Source organism: Stegodyphus dumicola, chromosome 5 (genome assembly GCF_044657685.1).
Source record: "Stegodyphus dumicola isolate Sdum_Otavi_A_Nest chromosome 5, ASM4465768v1".
In the NCBI taxonomy this organism is placed as follows: Eukaryota; Metazoa; Arthropoda; class Arachnida; order Araneae; family Eresidae; genus Stegodyphus; species Stegodyphus dumicola.
In genome coordinates this window covers 186,585,038-186,609,063 of record NC_140772.1, presented here as the reverse complement: position 1 = coordinate 186,609,063, position 24,026 = coordinate 186,585,038, and the positions used below count along the sequence as shown (strand labels likewise).

The following is a 24,026-nucleotide window of genomic DNA, read 5'->3' as shown; positions in this document are numbered from 1 at the left end:
GAGCGCATAAGACCCTTACAGCTGCGAATATGTTTGTGCGCATGCGCGTTTAATGTGTAACGGAGTTATACGCTAAGCTAAAGTTATCTAATTCAGTTAATGTTGCAGATTGCGTTGTTCCTTAATCTTCGAATTGGATCCGGCTTATTATTTTTTGCAGACTGTTAGAGCAATTTTATAAAAGCTTGAACTTTCGATTATGTCAAATAGAATTTCCGATATATATTTACTACAAAGCGAAAGTATGTTTTGAAATCCGAAATCTGTTTATCAATTTCACGCTGCTCTGCGGCAGAGGGGGGGCAGAAACGTCATTATTAGATTATGATAGATTAGAAAGATTATGTCAAATAGAATTTCCGATATATATTTACTAATATGTAATTTGTATCTACAAAGCGAAAGTATGTTTTGAAATCCGAAATCTGTTTATCAATTTCACGCTGCGGATTGGAAGTTGATCTGTCAGCACTATCCTTATCTTCAGAGCAGATGCTTTTATTTTATTTGGTTTATAATTCCGTACTTAGTGTAGTATTTCATCTCGATATACTCCGTCTTTGATATGATTTAAATCAAGTTCCTCGTCATTATAATTCGCTTCCGATAGTGAAGAAAGTGACCCAGAGGTTATTGAGAACGAAAACATTTCGATTGACAAATTAGTCGGTATTCTCAACACAGCAATTATAGGACTTGAACAGCGGAACTTTGTAACTAAACAAGAAATTATGTCTGTTTAATAGAATTAAAGAGAAAGTATTATCACAAGAAACGAAGCAACTTACATTGAAGGAAATGTTTAATAAAGTAAACAAATAAATATTAAGCTTTTTCTTTTTGTAAATTTTGATACCCTTTAGATCATAATTGTTCTTTATTTCATAAATTACGGTTTCATATTTTTAATTTTGTAATTTCTGCATGCCATCTTACCAGATTTAAACTGATGATCTATAATCCGGAAAAATCGATAATCCGGAATCGCCGAACTCCCGACGAGTCCGGATTAACGACTTGACTGTAGTCAAGTTGATACAAATAAGATGAACTGTTTTTATGAGTTTAGATTACTAGTTGAAAACGAAAAAGTACTTATTCGGAGATTGTATTTCTTTTTCGTTCATGAAAATCAAAGTTCATTACACAAACATGCAATCACACTGCACAAGCATGTATGGAAATTCTTAACACATTTAGTAATCCTGATAATTAATTACACATTTAGTAAATAAATCAGAAAATATTTTAATGTATAACAAATGAATAAAGTATTTAAGCTTTTTTAAAGCATAGCATAATACTACAGTTATGAACAAATTTAATGTTATAAAAGTTAGTTAATTTAGTAAATTTCAGTTTTTCACCAAAGCAATGAAATATTTTGATAATTATAAAGTTCCTTGTATATCTTAAATGAACTTTATTGTTGTTTTAAACAATTAAATAACTGCTCATGCTATTTTAATACTTTTGAAATATATACACTGAAAGAAACATTAAAATTTATTAATATATTTGTCAACCTTGATTTTGGCATAAAAGTCTGCAGAATGCATCCTAGTTTTTAAGCACACAGAGGCACTGCAATTCTTTCTTATTCCTTGATTTGAAGTTTTCTGCAAGTGTTTTTTTTTTTTTTTTTTTTAAATTAAAATATTTGTATTGGCACACATACAATGTTTGTATAGTGACTTCAGATGTGCATAAGTTTTTCGAGCACTCTCGTTTGTTTTACTGGCGTCGCTGAATTTTGCGATGAATGCATCACATTTATTGCCGAGTATCACCTTTCAGATTTTTCATACTGTTAATGTATATATTAGCAGTGAATTATTCTCCTCTTTCCTCAGATATACTACGGCAATAAACAATAACCATTCACTAAAGATTTTGCGTAAATTTCCACTCATAATAATTTAAATTGCGAAAATCTCATAATTACCATCTAAACACACTAGTCGGCACCACAATTTTTTCGAAAGCGCGCCGTAGTAGTCAAAAGTGGGGTACGTCGTTTTGCCAGGTGAAACTAGTCGATATTTCCGTGACGTCAAAAATTCGAAAAGTGGGGTAGGGTTTGGAAATACGCGTACGGGAAGATATTCCAATTTGAAACTGTAAAGTTACAGCAGAATGTTAAATGCTCGAAGGAAACTAATACTACAGTTGCATAATCCGAAGAATATCCGAAAAATTGTGTAGCAACGATTTCGCGATAGTCTGATTTCATCTCCTGAAACTTTTCCACGCAGTATTTTTGCGTTTTTTTAGCAAATAATAATAATAAAAAATCTTAAAATTTTTTAATTGCAACTCAGCATCATGTGACTCTGACGTCTTTGAGTATTTTATTTTAAGGTATGTTACTTTTGGCATCACGATTGTAGTGATTGCAGTTTTGATTGTAAATAGTTGGTATTTCTGGATCATCTGTACGTGTGCTTCCGTCGTGTGAACTAAGTAAGTAGGTTTCGGGATTTTGTGCACAAAAGCATTGTGTTTATACATTACGTGTAGTAATCACATTATATTTTAAGTATGATCAGGGAATCTATGTGGAAAATGATGTTTAAAAAGTTTGTGTTAGAAATTTCGCTAACTTTCTCGTTGATATTTTGAATAATTTAAAGAGCATTTTACTCAAGCACCGGCATTTCGAAATGAAATCTGTGTTTTAGTTTTCGATAAAACTTAAATTATTGTGATATTGTTAAGTTTGATCTGAGAATCACACAAAAAATAATCAGTTTACGTGTTTTATTTTTAACGTTTTTGGAAAATCTTTTAAAAGGAAATATGTTTTCTGTCACTATTTCGGAATGATGTAACATTAGTAAGCTATCGAAAGAAATATAAAAAAAAGTTGTCTTTGAAGAGAAGCTGTGATTCGATCTACCTTACTTTTGAGCATCAGATTATATCTTATGAATTAAAATAATTTCATTATAATGTACTGGTAAATTAATATTCTATAGATTCTGACGTAATTGTGTGTTTATGGGAAGTTTTTCTTTCCATTTAAGAATACCATTCATTTTGTTTTAGATATTAATTTCAGCTGTGAATTTTTTTCATTTAGGTCTATATAAATGTAGAATAGATTGTAAGCTTAGTAATGATGTTGCATCCAATGCAAGATAGTACAGCTATAATTTTGGGAAAGTCTGATTTTTCTTAAATTTCTGTATGTGTCTGTGTTATCTAAAATATAACGAAAGGTCATTTTATCTAAAAATTACTGTTCATATTATGCTTTAAAAATGTAAGTCATGTATATTTGCATATATTTATTTACATGTTGTCACATATTTCTATCAGAGTTTAAGCAATTTTGTTATACCATCAGTTGTTTGCATATAGTATAAATGCAACAATAATGTTATTTTCTTGCCATCTATTAAAAAGTGTGTTTATCATTCTCTTTAGCAGTTCCTTCCTGCATTAATATTTCAAAGATCTTAACCATAATTCTACATGCTTCATTTGTTTTAAAGTTGATTTAATGTCATTTTTTGTGTGCCTATTAGAAGCATGAAAATTTAGAGCAGAGGTAGCCAAAACACTATGGTATTAGAAGCTGCATGATAGCTTTCAGAAATATTCAAGAGTACTATCTGTATATTTATATTATTCAATAAGCCATAAAACATGTCCGAGTTTATTTGGATAGAAGAATTCAAACAAAGTAACAAGGAGGATATTTTTTTTTTCGGGGGGGGGGGTTAAGTAATGTGATTGTTTCAGAGCTTAAATTGCACGGTCACTTCTTAGTTTTTGGAATAACTCATAGTTCTAGATGGAGTGCACTGGAGCCATAAATAAGAAGGTTCAGGCACTTTTCTGTGTAAGTGAACAACAGTTTCCGTAGAGTAGACATATGATCTCGAAAATTTTATTTTTAGCAATAAAATTACATTAAAAAGTGCTTATTAAATTTCAATTGATCTCTGTGCTTGTAATTTAATTTTAATCATTTAATTACTTTAATCTTTAACTATTTAATTATTTTAATGACTAATAATTAATTATTAAATAACTGAACAATTAATTAATTAAATAACAATAATTACGAATAACTGATTAATTAAATAAGAATACAAATATTAATTATTAATATCATTAATAAATCTGGTAATAATTAACTATTTATTTTTAAATTATTAATGATTTTAATGCAATTTAATTTATTTATTTTACTCTTGTTCCTCTTTCCTGGCAGTCTTGCATGGGGCTCCGGCACTTCTGATTTTAGAAATTAAGCCCTGGGTTGTTTATAAATATAAGTAAATAATTCTTGTTACTGGATACTGTATTTCTAATACGCAAATTTTAAACTTTTAAGTTTATTTTTTAAATTTTTTTATTTTGTAATGGCCAATTGAATCTCTCTTCTCTAAATAAGAAAACAAAGCATTTTCTTTTCATTTCGAGTCTCTCCCACTCCCCCTTGTAGTTTCCAGTTTGTAAAAGTAGAATCAAACAAAGAGGTAATGGTCTTACTCTATTGTAAAATTTTTAATTTGCAATAAAGGATATTGTTATATTTGAAAAATAGAAGCAGTGATAAACAATACATATCATCTTCCATGGCATGATAGCCCAGAGTGGGCCAAGGCCTTCTGATAGACGTTTCAACCACTTCTTCTTAGGCGTTTTCAACCACCTCTATTAGCAGCCAGACTGCTCCAATTTCTAGTTTTAAGGACTAAATTGTCCTCCTTTGTTAGGTGTTCAAACTGACCCTCTTTCCAATAGCACCTATCCACCAAAACTTTGGTTCTTCCTCTTCTTGTGTTACCTGGTCTATTTGAAAAAGTTTCTTTTAGTATGTTGTGGTTCATATCGATAACATGCCTAGCCCAACTGAGGCAGCTTATTTTAATAAAATGAACAACATCTGGCTGTTTGAACTTTTGGTAAAATTCGATGTTGTGTCTTCTATGCCATGTTGCATTTTCCTGAATTCCTGTGAAAATGCTTCTCAGGACCTTGCATTTAAAAGTACCCAAGATCTCTTCCTGTCATAGTCCAGGCCTCTGAAGCATAAGTCAGGACAGGATGGATTAGGATTTTGTAAAATAATAGATTTATCTTTCTAGACAAAAAAGGCCATATCTAAATAAAAAGCTTTATTAGCTACAACAGTGCAGCTCTTTATTTTAGGTAGGATTTTATTGTTTATGGCATCGATCCCATTGAAAGGAAATCTGTACCTGTTTCAAATTTATAATCCCCAATGAAGAGATGAGTTGGGATGAGTCATATATTTAGTTTTATCTTAGTTTATGATAACCCATACTGAATAAGATCATAAAACTGCACATGTAGTTAAGATAAAAAAATAATAATTTAATTCTGCACGTAAAACTTCAGAACATGATGGTAGCATACTGAGATAATATTATAAGATGCCCTGCATCATTTAACCCTTCAGCACAAGCACATCACTGCTCTATGTTAGTACACACGCAGAACAAATTTTACCCCAGTGTTTGTTTTTCGGAGTTCACCCCCAACATATAAATAAATGCATTTTCTTTTAAATTAATGTATAAATGACAAATAGCATTGTGAATTCTGTTAAACCTTTTTTCTTGTTTTAATTCGAGATAATTTTACTTCAAGTTATACAAACATTTCCATGCTGGTTACCTAAAGTAAGCCATAAAAATCGAAATTTATGCAAAATTACTAACTTATATAAGATACGTATATGATTTCTTATATTAGAAAAATAAGTTTTCATATGTACATATTTTTTAAACATAAGTGTTTGTTATAAAGAGTGGTTTGATAAAGCATTAGAATATGAAAGGCTGCATTCTTAGTAGCATTTTTCCTTAAAACTCAATATAATATCATACAATTATTCATATCAAAGAATAGATTCTAAATACAAATATTAAAAAATATAAATAACACATAGGTTTTCCGCCCCTCCCCCTTCCTGACTGAATTTTATTAATCAAATAATCTCATTTTGAACAATCCTCACATAGTGACAACATATTTTTACAAACAATTATTTTGGTAGAGGTCTGCTGCATCTTCTATTCCTGCCAACCATTTTACTCTAGTTTTGAGTTCTTTCGAGAGAGAGAGAGAGAGAATTGCAGCCCATTTTCGGACATGTTCTTTTACAAGCTCTAATGCTAAATCTTTGAGAAAAGCTCTTCGGTTCATAATCACTTGGTCATTATTTGATCGATGAATAATAAAAACATTTATACCTGCAATATTAGTTCGAAAAATACCGTTAGAGGCCAGCGGTGGTATTTTCTTGAAACAGTTCCACATAACTTCCGCATAACTCATTAACAGTATAAACATAACCTTTTGTAGAGTTGCAAAAAGTTATCATTTCGAGCTTGAGCTGCTCTTTAGACAATGGATCGATTTGATTATCCTCATACATGGATTATAGAACAAGAACCAATTTACTCTTTTTTGGAACATATAAAGTAAGAGTTAATTCTTTACCTCTAAACCCAAAACACGAAGAGTACAGAAGCCTGTTTTATTTGGCAGAAATTCTCCTAGAATTTCACGCTTATCTTTTCGAAGTGTCCCAAAACATGTCAATTTGTGCTTTTTCAATAATTCATTGGCCAAAGGAATGCTCATGTACTAACTGGCCAAAGGAATGCTCATGTACCAATTGTCCATAGTTATGTTTCTTTCAGTGCCACTTATGGGTGCAAGAAATCTTTGTACAACATCCAGTGCCACATTTGATTGTCTATATAGTCCGACAGGCTGCTGACCTGCATAAATTTCTAAGTTGTATGCATAATAAGTATGAGAATCGCACAAAGCAAAAGTTTTTATTCCATATCTTGGGAGCTTACTTTTTATATATTGTCTGAATTGACACCTTTCTCGAAAAGGTTCTAATTTTTCGTCTATAGTACAATATTCAGATAAAGAATATATTTTTCGTATGTTTTGGATAAATATTTGAAAAACATTTCTAATAAGTGCAAGTCTAGCCGTCATCTTTCGCTCTGCTCGTAAATTTATGTCATCAAACCTAATACACCTCAACAGGAAGTGGAATCGGTTGATAGACATTGTTATTTGAAAAACAGTTATTCCGCTTCTGTCAGCTGACCACAAATCTTTGCTTTGAGTAGTGCTGCTCTCAGCACTCCAGCGTAATATAATAGGAAAAACAACGCCTTCAATTCAGCTACGTTTGTCTCTTGTGCATCACATTCTCTAGAGAATTTGTTTGTTATTGATGAAATGTACCGCTGTTTCACACGTATAATCTGCAGATATGATTTTATATAAAAAAATTTCAAAAATCGTCAGATAGTTCGCACCACCGGATAGTCTGCGGACTATACGTCCGAAATTACATTTTTTTAATACGGCAATATTAATGTATTTTAGAAACAAAGAACTAAGTATAAATAGAAAAAAAGTACTTACTTACTAATATACCTTCAGAAATAAAATGCTAAATACAAATAAAAAACAGTGCTTACTAATTAATCATATATTAATTAATCACACATTCTACTATATTCACAAAAACCTTCAAAGTCCGATTCATCGGTATCAGAATTAAACCGTTCTAATATATTTTCGGGAAGAGTGTCCGAAAGTTCATTTTCAGCATCACTATCTTCCCTGTCAGTGATTTCCTCGCTTTCACTAACAATCCTGGCTTTTATAAATCCCGATCGGATGGTTGACACTTTAACACTTTTCCAGGATTTATCGACCTATTTGGCAACTTCAGTGTATGAAGAGCGTCTCATATTTCCTCCTTTTGTGAAAGTATGTAAACCTTCCGACATCCAGATCTTCCAGCAAGCACGTATGTGGGACTTGAAACTTTTGTTCACGCTAATATCCAGAGGTTGCAGGATTTTTGTTAAACCTCCTGGAATAACGCTAAGTTCAGCACCAATGTTTTTTTTTTTAGCTTCTGCCTTTACACTGTCTTTTATGTGTGCCGTCATGGAATCCATAATTAGTATTCCCTTGGAATTGAAAAAGGCACCTTCTCTCTTCTTCCAAACTTCTTGAAACCAATCGAGCATAATGTCCTCGTTGCACCAACCCTTTTCATTGCACCGTATTACGACTATTCGAGGAAAATTTTCCTTGGGAATTGTTTTTCTCTTAAAGATTAAGAGCGGCTTCAACTTTGTGCTGTCAGCACAGCAGACAGGCATCACTGTGAATTGGGTCTTTTCTTGACCAATTGTTGTTATTGATATTGTTTTCACTCCACAAGTATCGACGGTGCAATTCGGTGGGCAATCAAATGTTAATGGAACTTCGTCCATATTTATAATATTTTTTAGGGAATACTTCCCTTCTGCTATAACTTTCCTTGTAAGCTGAAGAAAAGAAGCTTTTTTTTCATCTACGTCGTTCGGAACAGCCTGACACATTGTCGTTCTGCTGCAAACTCTCAAGATTTTACGAAGCATGAAGCGGTAAACCCAATTTATTCCTCCCTTGAAGTCCGTTATCTGCATCTCTTCTGCCATGGACTTCGCTCGGAGACGGATTTTAACTGTTGAAATGGAGCTTCCGGCATTTCTTTGGTCGAGAACCCATCTCAGTAAATTTTCCTCTAAAGCTGTCCATTTTACTTTTCCGTGCCGATTGGATCGCTTTCTTCCCATGCTTTTTAACACATCCTTTTGTTTGCGCCAATTTCTCACCGCTTTCTCGTCCACTTCAAAATAACGGCCCGCTTCTCTATTTCCATCTTTTTCAGCTTTCTCAACTACCTTGAGTTTAAACTCAGCAGTAAAACTCCGGCGATGTTTCATCAACGTTATCGAAGATGAAAGACAAAATACGAAAACAAAATACTGTGCAACGTGCTGTCCTCGTGATAAGTGGAAATGAAATGTGACCTTCGACTCCACTCACTCGGTGTTGCCAAACCACGCTACAAGTAAACGAATCATGCTTTTTTTTCATACTCCACATACTTGCTACTAAAACTCCTAAAATCGAGCTGACGCATCAACTACTTTTCCCCTTCCCGGCAGTTGCGTTAAAGCAGTGCGAAGGCTACTGGGATACAAGACTCTGGTAGCGCTAATTGAGTGTTCATATCCCTGCATCGCTTGATGCGCCAGCCTGGATTTTAGGAGCTCTACTTGCTACTACTCATTCGTTCTGCACTATGCTCTATGGTTTACTATCGATACGATACATACGAATGTTTTTTTGGAATCTCACGCTTTTTTTATATTTGATCATCAGCAGTTCATGACAGCATGTTTTTTAAATTTCAACAATTTTAACCGTGAACAACCAGTGTATTATCTGCACTGGTGGATAATCCACAGCTTCAAAAATTTGCATTTTAAACACAGATAGTCTGCGGACTATACGCGCAAAATTACGGTAAATGTTTGTTGATTTCACCAAATCTTCCATTATTTCTTCATCAAAAATTTGCAATAAACAGTTGGATTTTTCAAATTTCTAAAGCTTTTTTTGACACCAGGTAAATGTGTCACTATATTGTGCGGCTGTGTCCGAAAATTTTTCGAGGGTAATTTTTTACTTCAAATTGTTCCATCTTTTCAAACATAAAAAATCATCTGATGTCAAAGAAGATATGCTCTCTAAATCATGTGAATCATCATCTTACTGGTCAGAATCAGTTCCGTGAACACTTTCAGAAATATTATCGCATTCAGAATCGGAATCTTCAATTTTGCTAGCAGTTTCACACTAGCGAGAAGAACCTGCAGTCATTACTTTTCTTGCTCGTATGCACTCATCTCAATGAATGTCTCTCTAGAAGTGAAACTTTAGTACACGCACGAGGTAGCTACAGTCCCATTGCACATTCCTTCCCCGAAAGCACATTTGGATTTTGCACAACTCTGTTGGTGTTGCAGTGTTTCAACTGAGCTCTTGAATAAGTCAAATTTGGAAAATGTCACGAGTGCTATGATTTTGAAAAAGCATGCTGCATCATTACTCAGGTCATTTTAATTCTTTTGCCTTGAATTAGAGCATTTACTGAATTGCCTTAGTTAGCTGGAACTCTGCATTGACCATGTTATTGTTTTCAATCATTTCCTAATGGATTACACCTTTGCAACATACCAAATGTCCAGTGGCGTAGCTAGGGTGGGCAAGGGGGGACATCTATACCCGGGCACAGCCTACAGGGGGCGCCAAACTGATGTTACGAAATTTCAGAATGAAATGTTTTCCATTTTTGTCCATAAAGGGGGGTGTAAAATCTTCATTTGTCCCCAGGTGCTGAAAACCCTACCTACAGCTCTGCAAATGCCTAATATTCTCTTGAGTTGATGTAGTTCTGCCTCATTTGAGGGGTTGCTTGCTTCTCAGGATTCATCTGTACTCTCCTGTGATTCATACTGAAACAAAAACACCATTTTTCTTTTCTGGTAAATATTCAGTAAAGATATCTGTTTATTTCCATGAATAGCCTAGTATCAAGTCAGAAGACTGCCAGGATAGTTCTTGAACTTATTTGTTTCATTCAAAGCATGTGACATCCATTCCCTGAATTTTTACACATTATATTATAGAGATGATGGTTAGAGCATCTTGTTTACTGGGCGAGTTTCTTAGTGGAGTGATGTACATTATTGAAGTCCCATATTAGATTGGGCACATTCAATTAATCCTCAGTGAACTTTGAAGAGTAGAGAATAGGAATAAGTTTCCTCTCCTTGTGTGAAGCATGAAAACTATTTCTGTGTTCTTTTAGAAAGTCCTTTTTTTATACAGCACAGTATCTTGAATGGCTTTGGAACATTGAGTCAAATCAAAAAGAGATAGTGAGTGTTGAAATTATTCATATAAGAATGGTTTTGTGAAAGAAACTACTGTTTTGCTGGGTTAATTCTATCAAAACTTCTTCAAAAGGCAATAACTAATAAAAAAATGTTTACCAAATACGAGTGCAAAATGGCCATGTTGTGGCTTGAAAATTCAAACTATTGTTTTGCCGTGCTAATTCTGTCAAAACTTCTTCAAAAGGAAATGCTTAGTAAAAAATGTTTACCAAATACGAGTACAAAATGACTGTGTTGCGAGATGAAAATTCTTTGTGAATCAGAACAGTCGAAAGTTATGATTATACTTTGCCAAAAAAACATGAATGAAAGCCCAGAGTTTTGGAAGAACATTTTTTCAAATGAAAGTAAATTCAATATTTTTGTATCAGACGTGAGGTAAATAGTGTGGAGGAAATGAAATACAGAAATGCATCTAAGGAATTTACTACTAGTAGTGAAACATGGAGGTGCAGGTGTGTTGCTTTGGGCTTGTATGAGCACTTCAGGGGTCGATAATTTAATCATCATAAATGACATTATAAACCATCTGCTATACATAGATATTTTGAAAAATACTTTACTGTATAGTGTGACAAAAATGGGTTTGGATAGTGAATATATTTTCGTGTATGATACTGATCCCAAGCCTACAGCCCTAAATACATGGCTCTGTATATTATATAATAGCCCAAAGTTTATGAAATTTTTTCCTCAGTCCCCTAACCTCAATCCCATCGAGAATTTAGGGTAAATTCTTGATAAAAATTTTAGATTCAGGTACATTTAGAATAAAAATGACTTCACAACTGCTGTTAAAGAAAAATTGGAGTCCATATCTAGCTCAGTAACAGCAAATTTGATTGAATCGATGACAAGGAGACTCGAAGCTGTTATTTGTAATAAAGGATATCTTACAACGTGTTAATTTATATATATTTATAAAAATATTCAACATTATGTGTAATGTATGAATACGTTTTACAGCATAAGATGATGGATTGTTTTTGTTTTGTAAATGTCGTATTTATGCAAGCATTTATCTTCATGTAAATTTCGCATGGAAATATTAAAGTATATTTCATTATACATATTTAATTACCTATTTTGGAATTTAAGTTTATAGTTTTTATCGGTGGTGCTTTTTTAGATCATAACACTTACTGAATAAATGAAAACTTTCTGCATTCACTGTAGATGTTAAGAAGCTCAATTTTGTTTGGTACTTGACATTTTGTTGTCTTGGGCTATTGAAAAATTTATTCATTATATTTGAAAAGCAATAAATAAAGGCTGTAGAGAAAGAAAGGAGCTATAAGTAACAATGTAACACTTTGATAAAATATTTTGTTATTTCAAATAGCATTTGGGGAGGATTGCATGACAGTATATAGTCTCCAGTTTTGGGCCATTTTATAATCTTTTTCCTAATGTGTTTTTGTTGTTTAAACTGCCAATGCATTTCTGAAAACTTGATGCATAAAGAATAGATTATTCATTTGGCTAAGGTATTGTGTTTTTTCATAAAGAAAAATCTGTATCTAAATATCTTCAAATCTTTAAGAACTGTGAATAGTCTATTATAATTATTTGATTTATTCCTAAGACAAATTAATAAACAGGCATTTCCATTTCATAAAATAAAAAAAAAAATTCTGTTAAAGATTATTGGCATAATATAATTTATACTGTTCTTTCACTATTGTTGTAGGTAAAATGCAGTACCCACATCCACATATGCCAGATAACAATCCCCCATCTGGTATTCCAAGAGGTTATCCATATGGTCCTAATGCTAATTTACCTGCTTCAAATCCAGAATATCCACCTATACTAACTGGATATCAACATAACATGCCATCTGCTCCTGCACCATATCCAGCAGTCAGTCCATATGATGCAAGAGGTTTTCCATCTGCTAGTTTGAGTGGGAATTCTGGTATGCCTTATGTAAATCAAGGTGAAAATATCACCTTATCCTGTTTGTGATTCAATGCCAAATCCTGCAAGTGATTCAACATTACTTTCAGGTTATCCTAGTAGTCAGCCTTCCAGTGGCTCAACACCTTATCCACCCAGTGGCTCTTCATTTTGTCCTTCAACTGGCTCTTCACCATATCCTCCAATTAGTAGTTCTCCTTATCCTCTTGGTGGTTCTTCACCTTATCCTGCTGGTTCATCATCATATCCTCCTACAAGTTCTTCACCATATCCTTCTACTGGTTTTTCACCTTATCCTTCTGGTGGAATGTCAGCTTATCCTTCTAGCAATTTATCCACTGCATCAAATCCCTCTACTGGAGTTTTGAGTATGCCTGGTTTATATCCAAAACAGAGTACAAATTATTCCCAGTACCCTAGTCATGTATGTATAATTTATATTTAACTTAAAGCATATTAGTGAAAGGTTAACTGAAATATGAAAATGGGAGAATATCATTGGAATGTGTGAAAAGTTGGCATCTATAAATCTGTGGCATAGCTGGCATAAGGAAAAATTTGGTACTCTTCTGCTATCAGGGCCAGATTCAGAAATGTACGTATGTATGTATGAATAGATGGATGTGTTCATATATTGCATGTATATATTTATGTAAATGTGTATGCACATATATGCATATACATACGTTTTGGAATCTGGCATTGATACAAAATTTTTGTGTATTAGTTAATTTATTATGCATTTAATAATTTTTCAGTATACTTTTTACTAAATCATAAATATATTTAACATTGTATCTAAACTAATAAAGTTGCAGCACAAAGAAGAAGCTGAGTAATTTCTTGAAATTGATAGGTACAAATAGTCATAATAAATGCACATGCTAAATTTTTCGAATAAAAGAATAAATTTGCTGAGATCACCAATTTGTGATGAATAATTAATTATAATAATTTATAGTAATAATAATAATAATAAAAAGTCAATCCATCTTTTTTGTTTTTTTTTCCATTACCGTCGCATTATTGGAATTCACAAATGTCATGTTATATATTGTGGGATATTAGTTCTGGTTTAAGCCTGTGGACTAGGAATTTCCAACCTTTTTGTTTTCATCAATCTCTTTTATTCGTCGTTGACTCCCTTATATTTTTCTTTGTAATATCACTCTGAGTTCGAATCCTGGCAAACAAGCTGGCTGCTTGGGTATTTTTATGGTTTTCACCATGTGTAATGTGTATATGAGCGAGTCCTTCAGAAAGGCATCCCTCACCTTTGACAAATAGCCATCAAGTGTTTCACTATAATCAAATAAACTAAAGTTCTCTATAAATCTATAGTATATAACAGTCATAATACAAATACTGATTGCTCTTGAATAATTTAAAACTAAAAAGTGGATCAAGAATATGAAAAAAAAAAAAAAAAAGTTTTGAAGAAATGAAACAAAGCACAGATTCTAGTTGCACAAAAAATTGATTTTAATAAACGTGAAACCTGCACTTGATGTGTTGGTGCATTGGTGTAATATTTGGCATAAAATTGCTTAATTTTTAAATCACCTCATTCAAAAATATTCAACTTGCCTTTCATTTTCGATTCTAGTTTTGTGTTCTCTGCATTTTCTTGTGTGTTACTATTATATATTTCACTTACTACATAAAACATTCTTGTAATTAAAAAAATATTATTGGTTTTTAAAATGTGTTAAATAATTTAAGTATATTTTTCCCTTATACAGTACAAAGTCTTTAATCCGAACTCGTCGGGACTTCAGCGATTCCGGATTAGGGGTTTTTCCGGATTATAGATCATCAATTTAAATCTGGTAAGATGGCATATAGAAATTATAAAATTAAAAATATGAAACCCTAATTTATGAAATAAAGAGCAATTATGATCTAAAGGGTATCAAAATTTTTTTTAAAAAAAAGCTTAATATTTATTTGTTTACTTTATTAAACATTTCTTTCAATGTAAGTTGTTTAAGTTGCTTCGTTTTTTGGGGCTAATGCTTTCTCTTTAATTCTATAAACAGACATAATTTCTTGTTCAGTTCCACTGTTCACGTCCTGTAATTGCTGTGTCAAGAATACCGACTAACTTGTCAATTGAAATTTTTTCGTTTTCAATAACCTCTCTGTCACTTTCTTCACTATTGGAAGCAGTACATCGAAACATGCTTTCGCTTTGTAGATCCTTTGGCAGCTTCAGAATCGGAAACTCTTTTTGACATAATCGAAAGTTCAAACTTACTTTTTATAAAATTGCTCTAACAGTCTGCAAAAAATAATAAGCCAGATCCAATTAGAAGATTAAGGAACAATACAATCTGCAATAGATAAGTAGATAATTTTAGCCTAGCTTATACTGTCTGTTACACATTTAACGTGCATGCGTAAAGCATTATGCGTATGCGTAAACGCATAATGCATTTACGCATGCGCAGAAAGTTTGTAGCTTTGATGTCCGGATTATAGATCATTCCGGATTATGAACGTCCAGATTAAAGACTTTGTACTGTATATATTATATATTTCTTCCTTATTATGTGTTATAGCTTTTTATCAATAAACAATTAATTATCAGTTTTATTAGTTTTTTTTAATCGATGGGATCTTGATTCTGCCAATCATTTGCCACTGCATATTTGACTGTTGATCTGTAGTCAATCTTTTGATCATCATTGACCCCCAGGGGTTCAGTACCAACCATGTTTGGAACTGTTGTTGTAGACCTTGTCCACTGATATCCTGAACATTTGTAGTTGCTGGCAAATTTGGAGATTTGGCAGGCTATGGTAATAGGGTGATATTTCATATATATTTTTGTGGGGTGTTTCGGTGTATGTGCATTGTGCTGATCAAATATGGTGCTGCTTTTATAACATATACAGAGGGAATTGTTGCAAGTTGTGAAATAACATATTGGCTGTTCATTTGTTTGTCAATAAATTTCAGAAGTGTATACCTAAGATAGCTGATAGGTCTTCTGTCCATAACACCATGTGTCGGAAGTATGTGTCATTTAACAGGTCTAACTGAATTGTCCCATTCATCCTAAATATATGAATGTATATGTGCATGTGACCACTTTAGAAACTAAATTAAAAGCAGGTTTCATTATTGAAAATGCCTTAATGCCATTCTGCTTCCCAAATTACAGAGGCATGGCATTTGTTTAAGAGCAAGAGATGATGATGAATGGAGAGCAGGTTTGGTTAGGTTATTTTAATGTAGCAAAGCACACAAAGACTATTAAATTTGCCTAAGGGAAACCACTCATATTTCATGTTTCACAAGGAAAATCATACACATACACACACAAAATTCCACCCATTTACTTGGGCTCAAATATGGGTCAAACTGTCAGTAGCTTAATCACGCAGTCACTGGTGGGGAGAAATGATAAGCAATTAAATGAATGTCTCATATGTAACCTTACTTCTGCAAGGTAATTTGAAACCATTTCTCAGGTGATGAGTGATCAAATGGCAATTTCAGCACTTGTTTTAACAGCTGAGAAGTACCCAGGACTTCCAATCTAATGAGATCAAATATATTCAACCATCACACTTAACTATTGCAATCTGTGCTGCAAACTTAACATAATGAACATGAATATTTTATCTCAACCACCTCTGATCATATCTGTCCATCACACATCACAAATCGTGATCATTATGCTTTCTTTATCCAGGTGTGCCATTGTGTATATAGTTGACTTACTAGCTGTGTAGGCTAATTTTATCTACCCTTTCTCGAAAGTCATTCCTTGTGTATTATACCTGAATATAATTTCTAAGCATTTTATGTTGTATAATATATCTTCATGTACAAACTTGAACTAAAATTTGATTTATAAAAGTAACTTGTTTGATAGATATGCACGAGACATCTTAATAACCCACTCAGCAAGTTTTGTCTTATAGCAGTTGCAGAAAATGCAGAACTGCTGCATAACTTTAGTCGTTTTCATGCTTCACTACAATATGACCATCAATTATATTACTTTTCAAACATTTGCGAAAAGGGATCACTATGATGCACAAGAATCACTTAATATGTAAATACTAAAGGAATTAATTTGCAGCTGGTCACTACAGTAAAAGTCTTCCAGCCGTGAATTCTCAATTTTTCTCAAAAAATATATATGAAGTAACTCGTATAGGAATACATAATAATAGTAAAAAATTTCCAAAGATCATTTGACACCCTGTGTCTTACTGATAAATGATTTTTGGTAGCATTATGCAAATACAAGTTGTATTAGAAACGAACACAGCCACTTTCCCCTAAGATGACTGTTTCTTAAAGTGACAAAGTATTTTAGATGGTACATAAATAATAGTATTTTAACATGAATGAAGTCATGTTCTCTAAAGCAAAATTGTTTACAGTCATATCATAGAGAGACTTCAGTATATCATTTTAAGAATAGGGTTGAAAAAAAGGAGCTGGAAGATGTGATAAAATTTAAAACATTTTCGTTAATTGATTACTTCTAGGCGAAATACACGGGTTGCCGTTAATTATGGATAAATCACAAAAATGACGATTACTCAAAAAGTTACTTATAGAATTTAATGAAACTGAACCATAATATATAACACATAGTAAGGTATAAAATTACGTGAAAAGAAATTACCAGAGAATTATGATTTTAGAGAAATTAGCATATGTATAAAATAAACAGATCAGATGTGTGAGTTTGGTATAGGAAAATTAACTTCAATATGGAGTTTAACCCCTTCGCACCGACTGTCACGTATATGTGCCAGCAACGAATGCACTTAGGCAGGCATGCCAGAGGATTGTTTCATTCTCTACCGACTGTCACATATTTGTGCCAGCACTTTGGAACGTTTTTCAAACTATAATTTCTGCCACAAGATGGCACTGTATGTCCATATGGTTTCAGATACATGTAAATTCGACCTTCTACTCAAAATGAGAGAAGCATGACTCACATACACGTGTTTTTGATTATATAAACAAACGGGGAAATAAATGTTTCCGAATGGAGTGATTTATGACGTTAGCAGGTGGTAGTTGTTTACTGTAAGTAGAGAAGTTTTATTTGCTCTAAAGTGTTGGGTATTTCGGTTTGCAGTTCAGTTTTTAGAAAATAATTAGATCTTGTTAGACGTGAATTCTTTGTTTTTACTGTTGCAATGTCGAAGCCTCGAAAATGTTTAACAGAGCATGAAATAGCAGAAATGATGCAAAATATTTCAGATATTGATTCTGAAATTCGGATATTCTGATATTGATTCTGAAAGATTAACTGAAAGACATTTTCCAAAACTTTGTTCAGAAGAGACTGATAAGAAAATGAGACGACGATGCTTCGTTTGTTCACATTCCCAGAAAAATCCTCCAAAACGGCAAATGAGTTATTACGAGTGCAAGGAATGTAACGTAGGACTGTGTGTAGATCCCTGTTTTCAAATTTTTCATACGAAAAGAGAATTTTAAGTAATATATTTAGTTTTCAGATGAATAATGTTAAAATTCATAAAATGGTGAGTAATTAAAATAAAATGTGTAAAATATGCATTTAAACAAGAAATAAGGTAATTAAAGTATATATATATAAATATTTATAAAGCATAAGCCGTTTAAATACTCTATAGAGCATTATTAAACAATGCGTTGATACTTCGGAAATTTCATGGATTTAGGCTTAGTAGCAAAAAAGCCCCCGGCCCTGGAGAGAAGCTCGCGTAAGACACTGCGGGCCTCAGCGATAAGCGCGCGTTTTCGCTACCCGGCTCGAAGGGGTTAATTTCCCTAGAAGCAATACAGCACGTACAGTGATGTGTGATGCTGTCAATTATACAGTCTATCAGTTCCATAGAAAGTGAGAGCCATTGCTTTTGCAAAGCAGTTGAAAGCATGGCAAGGGTCTGAATAGGAAGATTGAGAACAGCTATACATCTTCTTAAAGCATCACAAACATGCTGGATAGGATTCAGGCCCGATGATCAAACTGGCCACTCTATGTACTGAATTGTTTGTTGCTGAAGATAACTATCCACGGTGAGAGCCTTGTGCGGTCGGTCTACTATTGTCATCCTGTAGCAGAAAATCATCATATATTGCTCCAGCAATTAGGGCGCATATAAGCATTAAGGATGTCATCGCTATAGGCCTGAGCATTCACGATTGTACGTGGAAAGACACGAGAGTCTGTGCGTCCATACAAAGAGTTACCACTCCAAACACAGACACTGCCTCCTCCGCATGCATCTCTTTTACGGATATTTGATGGATGATAATGAATTTCAGGTTCTCTTCAAATCAAATAACACCTACTACCACTTTGGAGGCTAAACCTGAGCTCATTCATTAAAGAGGACAGCCCTCCAATTATCGAGTTTGTATCAAAATACTTATGTTAGAATGATGCTATATATAAATCTAATATATATCTTAAGTCGCGGTTTCGAGACATGAAAAACGCAATTTGAATTTTGTCAATCGGCCCAGTACAAGGGGAGATACAAAACTGTTCCCCTCTTTTTTTTTTTTTTTTTTTTTTTTTTTTTGGCGCAGTGTACATAAAAGATGATCAAAGAAGTAATATCGGAATTTTGAATTTCTTGAATTGTTTAAAATGTCCTTATAGGTTATCTTCTCCCTAAATTTTCGCATAGAATTCAATAAACCTAAAAACAATTCTGTTTTTCTGAAATATTTTCATTATTTTATTTATTTTATATTTCAGTATTATAATATTTTCCTATTTTCCAAATACGAAATTTAATTTGGGTATGCTTCATATCTGACGTTATAACTGAAAATGTGGATCCATTAATTGTCATGGGGGGAAAGCATAAACTATTAACATTTTTTCTTGTAATTACTGCAAACTATATTTCACTTGAGGATTATTATTGCCATTATTGATAATAAATACGTATTTATTCGAACTTTTTGCTTAATATTTAAGCATTTACATCCGTGCTTAAAAATACTTAGCGCACCATCTTTTTATACTCGTCAGAAATATTCCTTTCTGTTATCAGAGGAAATTAGTTATGCTTGTGTAATGAAAGATATACAACAGGCGTGGACGGAATACGAGCGGTTAAAATAACGCAATCTGGTTTCCTACAAACACGGAAGAAAAAAAACAAGGTTACGCTCTCTCTCTGCCCCTCATCATACGACTGCATTAAACATAGGGAAAAAAGATTTTGGTTTTCCCTTCGGTCTCAACCATAAGCTTTTACTGGAAGTTTTGTTTCGTTTTGTGAAGATTTTTCGAAAGAACGAAAGGAAAAGGAGAAAGAAATACAGCCTCAATGTTTTTGCAAAATTTGACTAAACGACTGGCAGATTACAATAAATTTTCATTTTTGTAAAATACTAGTTAAATTTAAAAATCTGAAATCTTAATTACCCTTGTGCGGATTAGTATCGTATATTCGTGCAACAAAGAAGAAAAAGAAACCCATGACATTTTTAAGAAACTCACAATTTTTGATGTTTTCGATGTCTGTGCTGAGACTTGGAATGAAGCTAATTAATTTTTTTTTTTTAAATAACTTTTTTTTTTAAACTCATAGCCAACTTACTGAACTAAAAGAAGAAAAATAATTTATCATATTGTTTAATGGGTACCAGAAATTAAGTGATTCTCTTAAGGGATTTACCTTAAGGATCTCTTAAGGTTCTTAAGGGCATCAACAATTTTAGACACCCTTGGTAAATTTATAAGGATAATGACGTAGACCTTTAACATTGCGATTTGAATAAGTAGTTTTATTATTTGGGAAAAGTATAAGCATAGAAAGTCTCACATCTAATGGAGGATCTGTAACCTAAGAGTTTATATAAGGCTGGAGGTACCATTTTCATCTCTCCTGTTTGATTATACCTGCTTGAAAAGCGCTTGTATGTGCTTATGGTCGCAATTGCTGTCGGATATATGCAGTGCTATGGGACTGAGTGGTTTGAGTTGCTGTATTTCTCAACGTTACGGCAGAGCTTAAATTGCACCGGAGACCGGCTTTTCCGTTTTTGGGTAAATTATAATTTCAGACGAAGTGCGCCGGAGCCCTAAATAAAAGGGCTTCGGCACTTAGTAAGCATGCCTTAAAAATCGATTCTAACTTCTGAATGCGGGCCTGTCTTTCCCCCTCACACTCAAACTTTGTACAGAGTTTGAGACTTTTAAGGAAAGAAAAGGCCCCCAATCATATGTCAAAGGCTTATTCTCCAGGATGTGCAATAAATTTATAGTGCTAAAAGTTATACACTGGTCGTGCATGTTCCACGCTAGTAACTTCCTACTGCAGAGCTGTTGTAGATTTTTTGAATGATGTAACCAAACAGGGGAACCCCTGCTGTTACTTGTACCGAGGAGTCTTATGTTTATTCTCACGTTGTTATCGGATCGCGTTCAGGGAAAATTTATGCTTAGCGGTTAGAATTATATCGACAGGCAATGGCGATCAAAAATTCTTGAACTCTTCTCTTTTTATTTTTAAAGCTACACTTTTCCATTAAAATTGCCTTCCATATCTTCATACTGTTTCCAGAATTGTCAATATTCTCTTTAGTGATGCTTTAAACGTTTTATCTTTTTTTTACTGGTATGCTGTAAAAAGGGTATGGTTTTTGTATCTGCCATCCCTTGAAATAGAGCATTATACGTATACTCAGAACTTATATTCAGACGGAGATCGGCCGAGTTGCTTAGCCGAAGCCCCAAATAAGACGAGCTCCGGTAATTTTTTTTATTTGACTGTTTAAATTTAATTTAATAGTTTATTTAGATTTCTCTTTATTTCTCTACATTTCATTTCATTTAAATTATTCAGTTATTTTAATTTTTTAGTTATTTATTTAGTTTTTGTCTTGTTTTTGTTTTTCTTTTTCTGCGCAATTTCAGAACATTCAGTGCGAACTGAACTTTTAGTTTCATTGTTGCATGATTTTAAATTCGGATATTTTGTCGTCGGCAAAATCCCATTCCTTTCTTCCAGTTTGTTCTGGATTTCCGGTTTTTAATGTTGAATGGCTGAAAAATAAGAAGCGCTGTTTTAAAATAGGAAAGCTGCACAAGAGAAATTGTCGCCCGCAAGGAAACTCTTGTATGCTAAAAAATGAACAACTTGTGAAAAACCGCGAAAGACTTAAAATGTTTATGCTCAACAAAAGCAATATGTCACAGGTAAAAATTGGAGGCTCCATTCAGCCCACCTGACACGAGTGTCCCTATTGGATTAAGGAACACTGCTCACACTGCTGAACTGACGTATGATTTCCTGGAACGATTTTACCGGATCCGTTATAGTCCTGACTTGCGTTTTAATTAATGAAAATCGTTTCGAAAGTTCCCCGAGTTTCTCTTTCTGGAGGAACACTTGTGTGCGTGGATTCTGATTCTAAGATTTTGAATTGATTTTGTGCTCTTTTTAAATAGGACTTTTACGACAATGGTGTCCAAAGTTTGCTTTCTATTGTTACGAATTTTGTATTTAGATAGCTAATGTTAGTAGAATGATAATTAAAATTGTTTTATTTCCACGTGCAATGCAGCACATGATAAATTTTAAGAGAAAGCTACCACAAAAAAGTAAAAATATAAGAGCATGTGCATTTAACATTGAATAAATGGATATCTGTTTTGTTTGTATTGAAATTGAATAAATGTAATTGACTACTGTGTTAGCTGTAACCGTAATTCCATCCTCTTGTTGGTTTCCAGAGAAGCAAAGAAATTCCTACAACTCTGTCGTGACAGATTAAAAGCTTAAAAAAAAAAAAAAAAAAAAAAAAAACCCACACACACACAGAAGACATCTCAGCTCAGTTGCTTATGCTTAGTTACTGTTAATGCCATTTGTTTAATTCCGCGAGAAGTGAGATATCTGAATTAGCTTTTTCTTTGAACTGCGCTGTATTTTAACGTTTTTAGTAGTTTAAAGTATCCCTACTGGTTGTATTGCGTTCTATTTAACGTATTTGCGTTCTACTGATTGTTACTGCCTGGTATTGTGAACACTTGTACGAATATCTCGGAGGAAAATTCCAGCGTTTTGTTATATTTCTTGTGATAAGAATAAATTTTATTACCTTTTTATCGGACTTGTGCATTCAATCTATTATACGAACCTGTACACACGCAACACTATTATAAAATGGTTAGTTAACTTTTAATCTAAGTGATCCTTTTATAATAAAGTTTACACATAAATACAGAATGAATGAAATAATAAATAATTTATATTTCAAACGCTATTACATCGAATTATTTAGCAAAGCTTTGTGTTTTATTTTATTATAATAAGAATAGATATACTTCCATAAATTCGAGGCGTGAAAAAAAAAAAAATTTTGAATTTGATAAAACAGATTTCTATTTGATTTGTAAAACAGACCTATATTGTATAAACTATGTTTAAAAACATTGACGTTTAAAATCTATATAATTCCTAAGTTTATGTACAAGAAATATAAATAAGCGAAAACGCATTTTGGCATTATGATATGAATTTAATTCATATTATATACTGAATAATATATATCTAAACTGATATATTTTGACGTGATCGACTTGACTTTATTAATATAATTAATTAATCTTTTGGCGTTCATTAGTGATTCCAAGGATTCGATTCCTGCGGTTAGTTAGTTTTAGGGACTTTCCCCCAATCCCCAGGGCCTATAATTACAGAATCTTTTGTAATAATCTAGGACCCTTACATACATTTACTCTGTAAAAGACAATAAATTTGTCAAAATATGGGCCCCTGTGTTTATGGATGAGTCTTGAGCAATATCTAAACGTTAAGAGGGCAGTAAGAATAGAATTTGTCTCTAAAAGCTATACATGAAGATAAGACTAAGCTAGGTAAAGTTATGTTTAGGTACACCTAGCAAAGCACATGTGGGATGTTTGGTTTGGGAACATGGAGGTTAGAAACCTCTTTGTTTGGGAAGCAGAACTTTCGAAGAGAAATTGGGTCTATGTAATATTATGGGTATTATGACTGCGAAAACTCGATGATGTTAATTTCATCGGGAATTAACCTAAGACGGAATATCGGTTTTCTACAGTCATTCAAGGCAAGGCCAATATTTCGAATTTCGCTAAATAAATACCTATTTACTTGCAGCTCATTAAAAATAACAAACTTTGGGCTCATTCATGCGTTAGGCTTTAAAAGGATAAGTGAAGGGGAATAAGTGAAAGGGATGTTTCTCTACTAAAGAGGGAAAATATCTCCCTGTCAAGCTGTTTGGGCGAAACCGCTTTCGTGTATTTCATTC

General features: G+C 33.1%; 1 protein-coding gene across 3 annotated transcripts in view; it reads left to right on the top strand.

The window, feature by feature from the left end:
* Nucleotides 1–2,314: 2,314 nt before the first annotated feature.
* Nucleotides 2,315–24,026, top strand: part of LOC118205388 (annexin-B12-like) — a 51,435-nt gene continuing 29,723 nt past the window's right edge. The window contains exons 1-3 of one of the 3 annotated variants that reach the window (XM_085817457.1): nucleotides 2,315–2,463; nucleotides 12,511–12,738; nucleotides 12,830–13,164. In XM_085817457.1, the coding sequence (XP_085673583.1) occupies nucleotides 12,516–12,738; nucleotides 12,830–13,164 (558 nt within the window). In that variant the 5' untranslated portion in view covers nucleotides 2,315–2,463; nucleotides 12,511–12,515. Of the gene's footprint in view, nucleotides 2,464–2,560; nucleotides 2,580–12,510; nucleotides 12,739–12,829; nucleotides 13,165–24,026 lie in introns of those variants that run through there. The other 2 variants (XM_085817459.1, XM_085817458.1) reach the window with 2 other exon arrangements.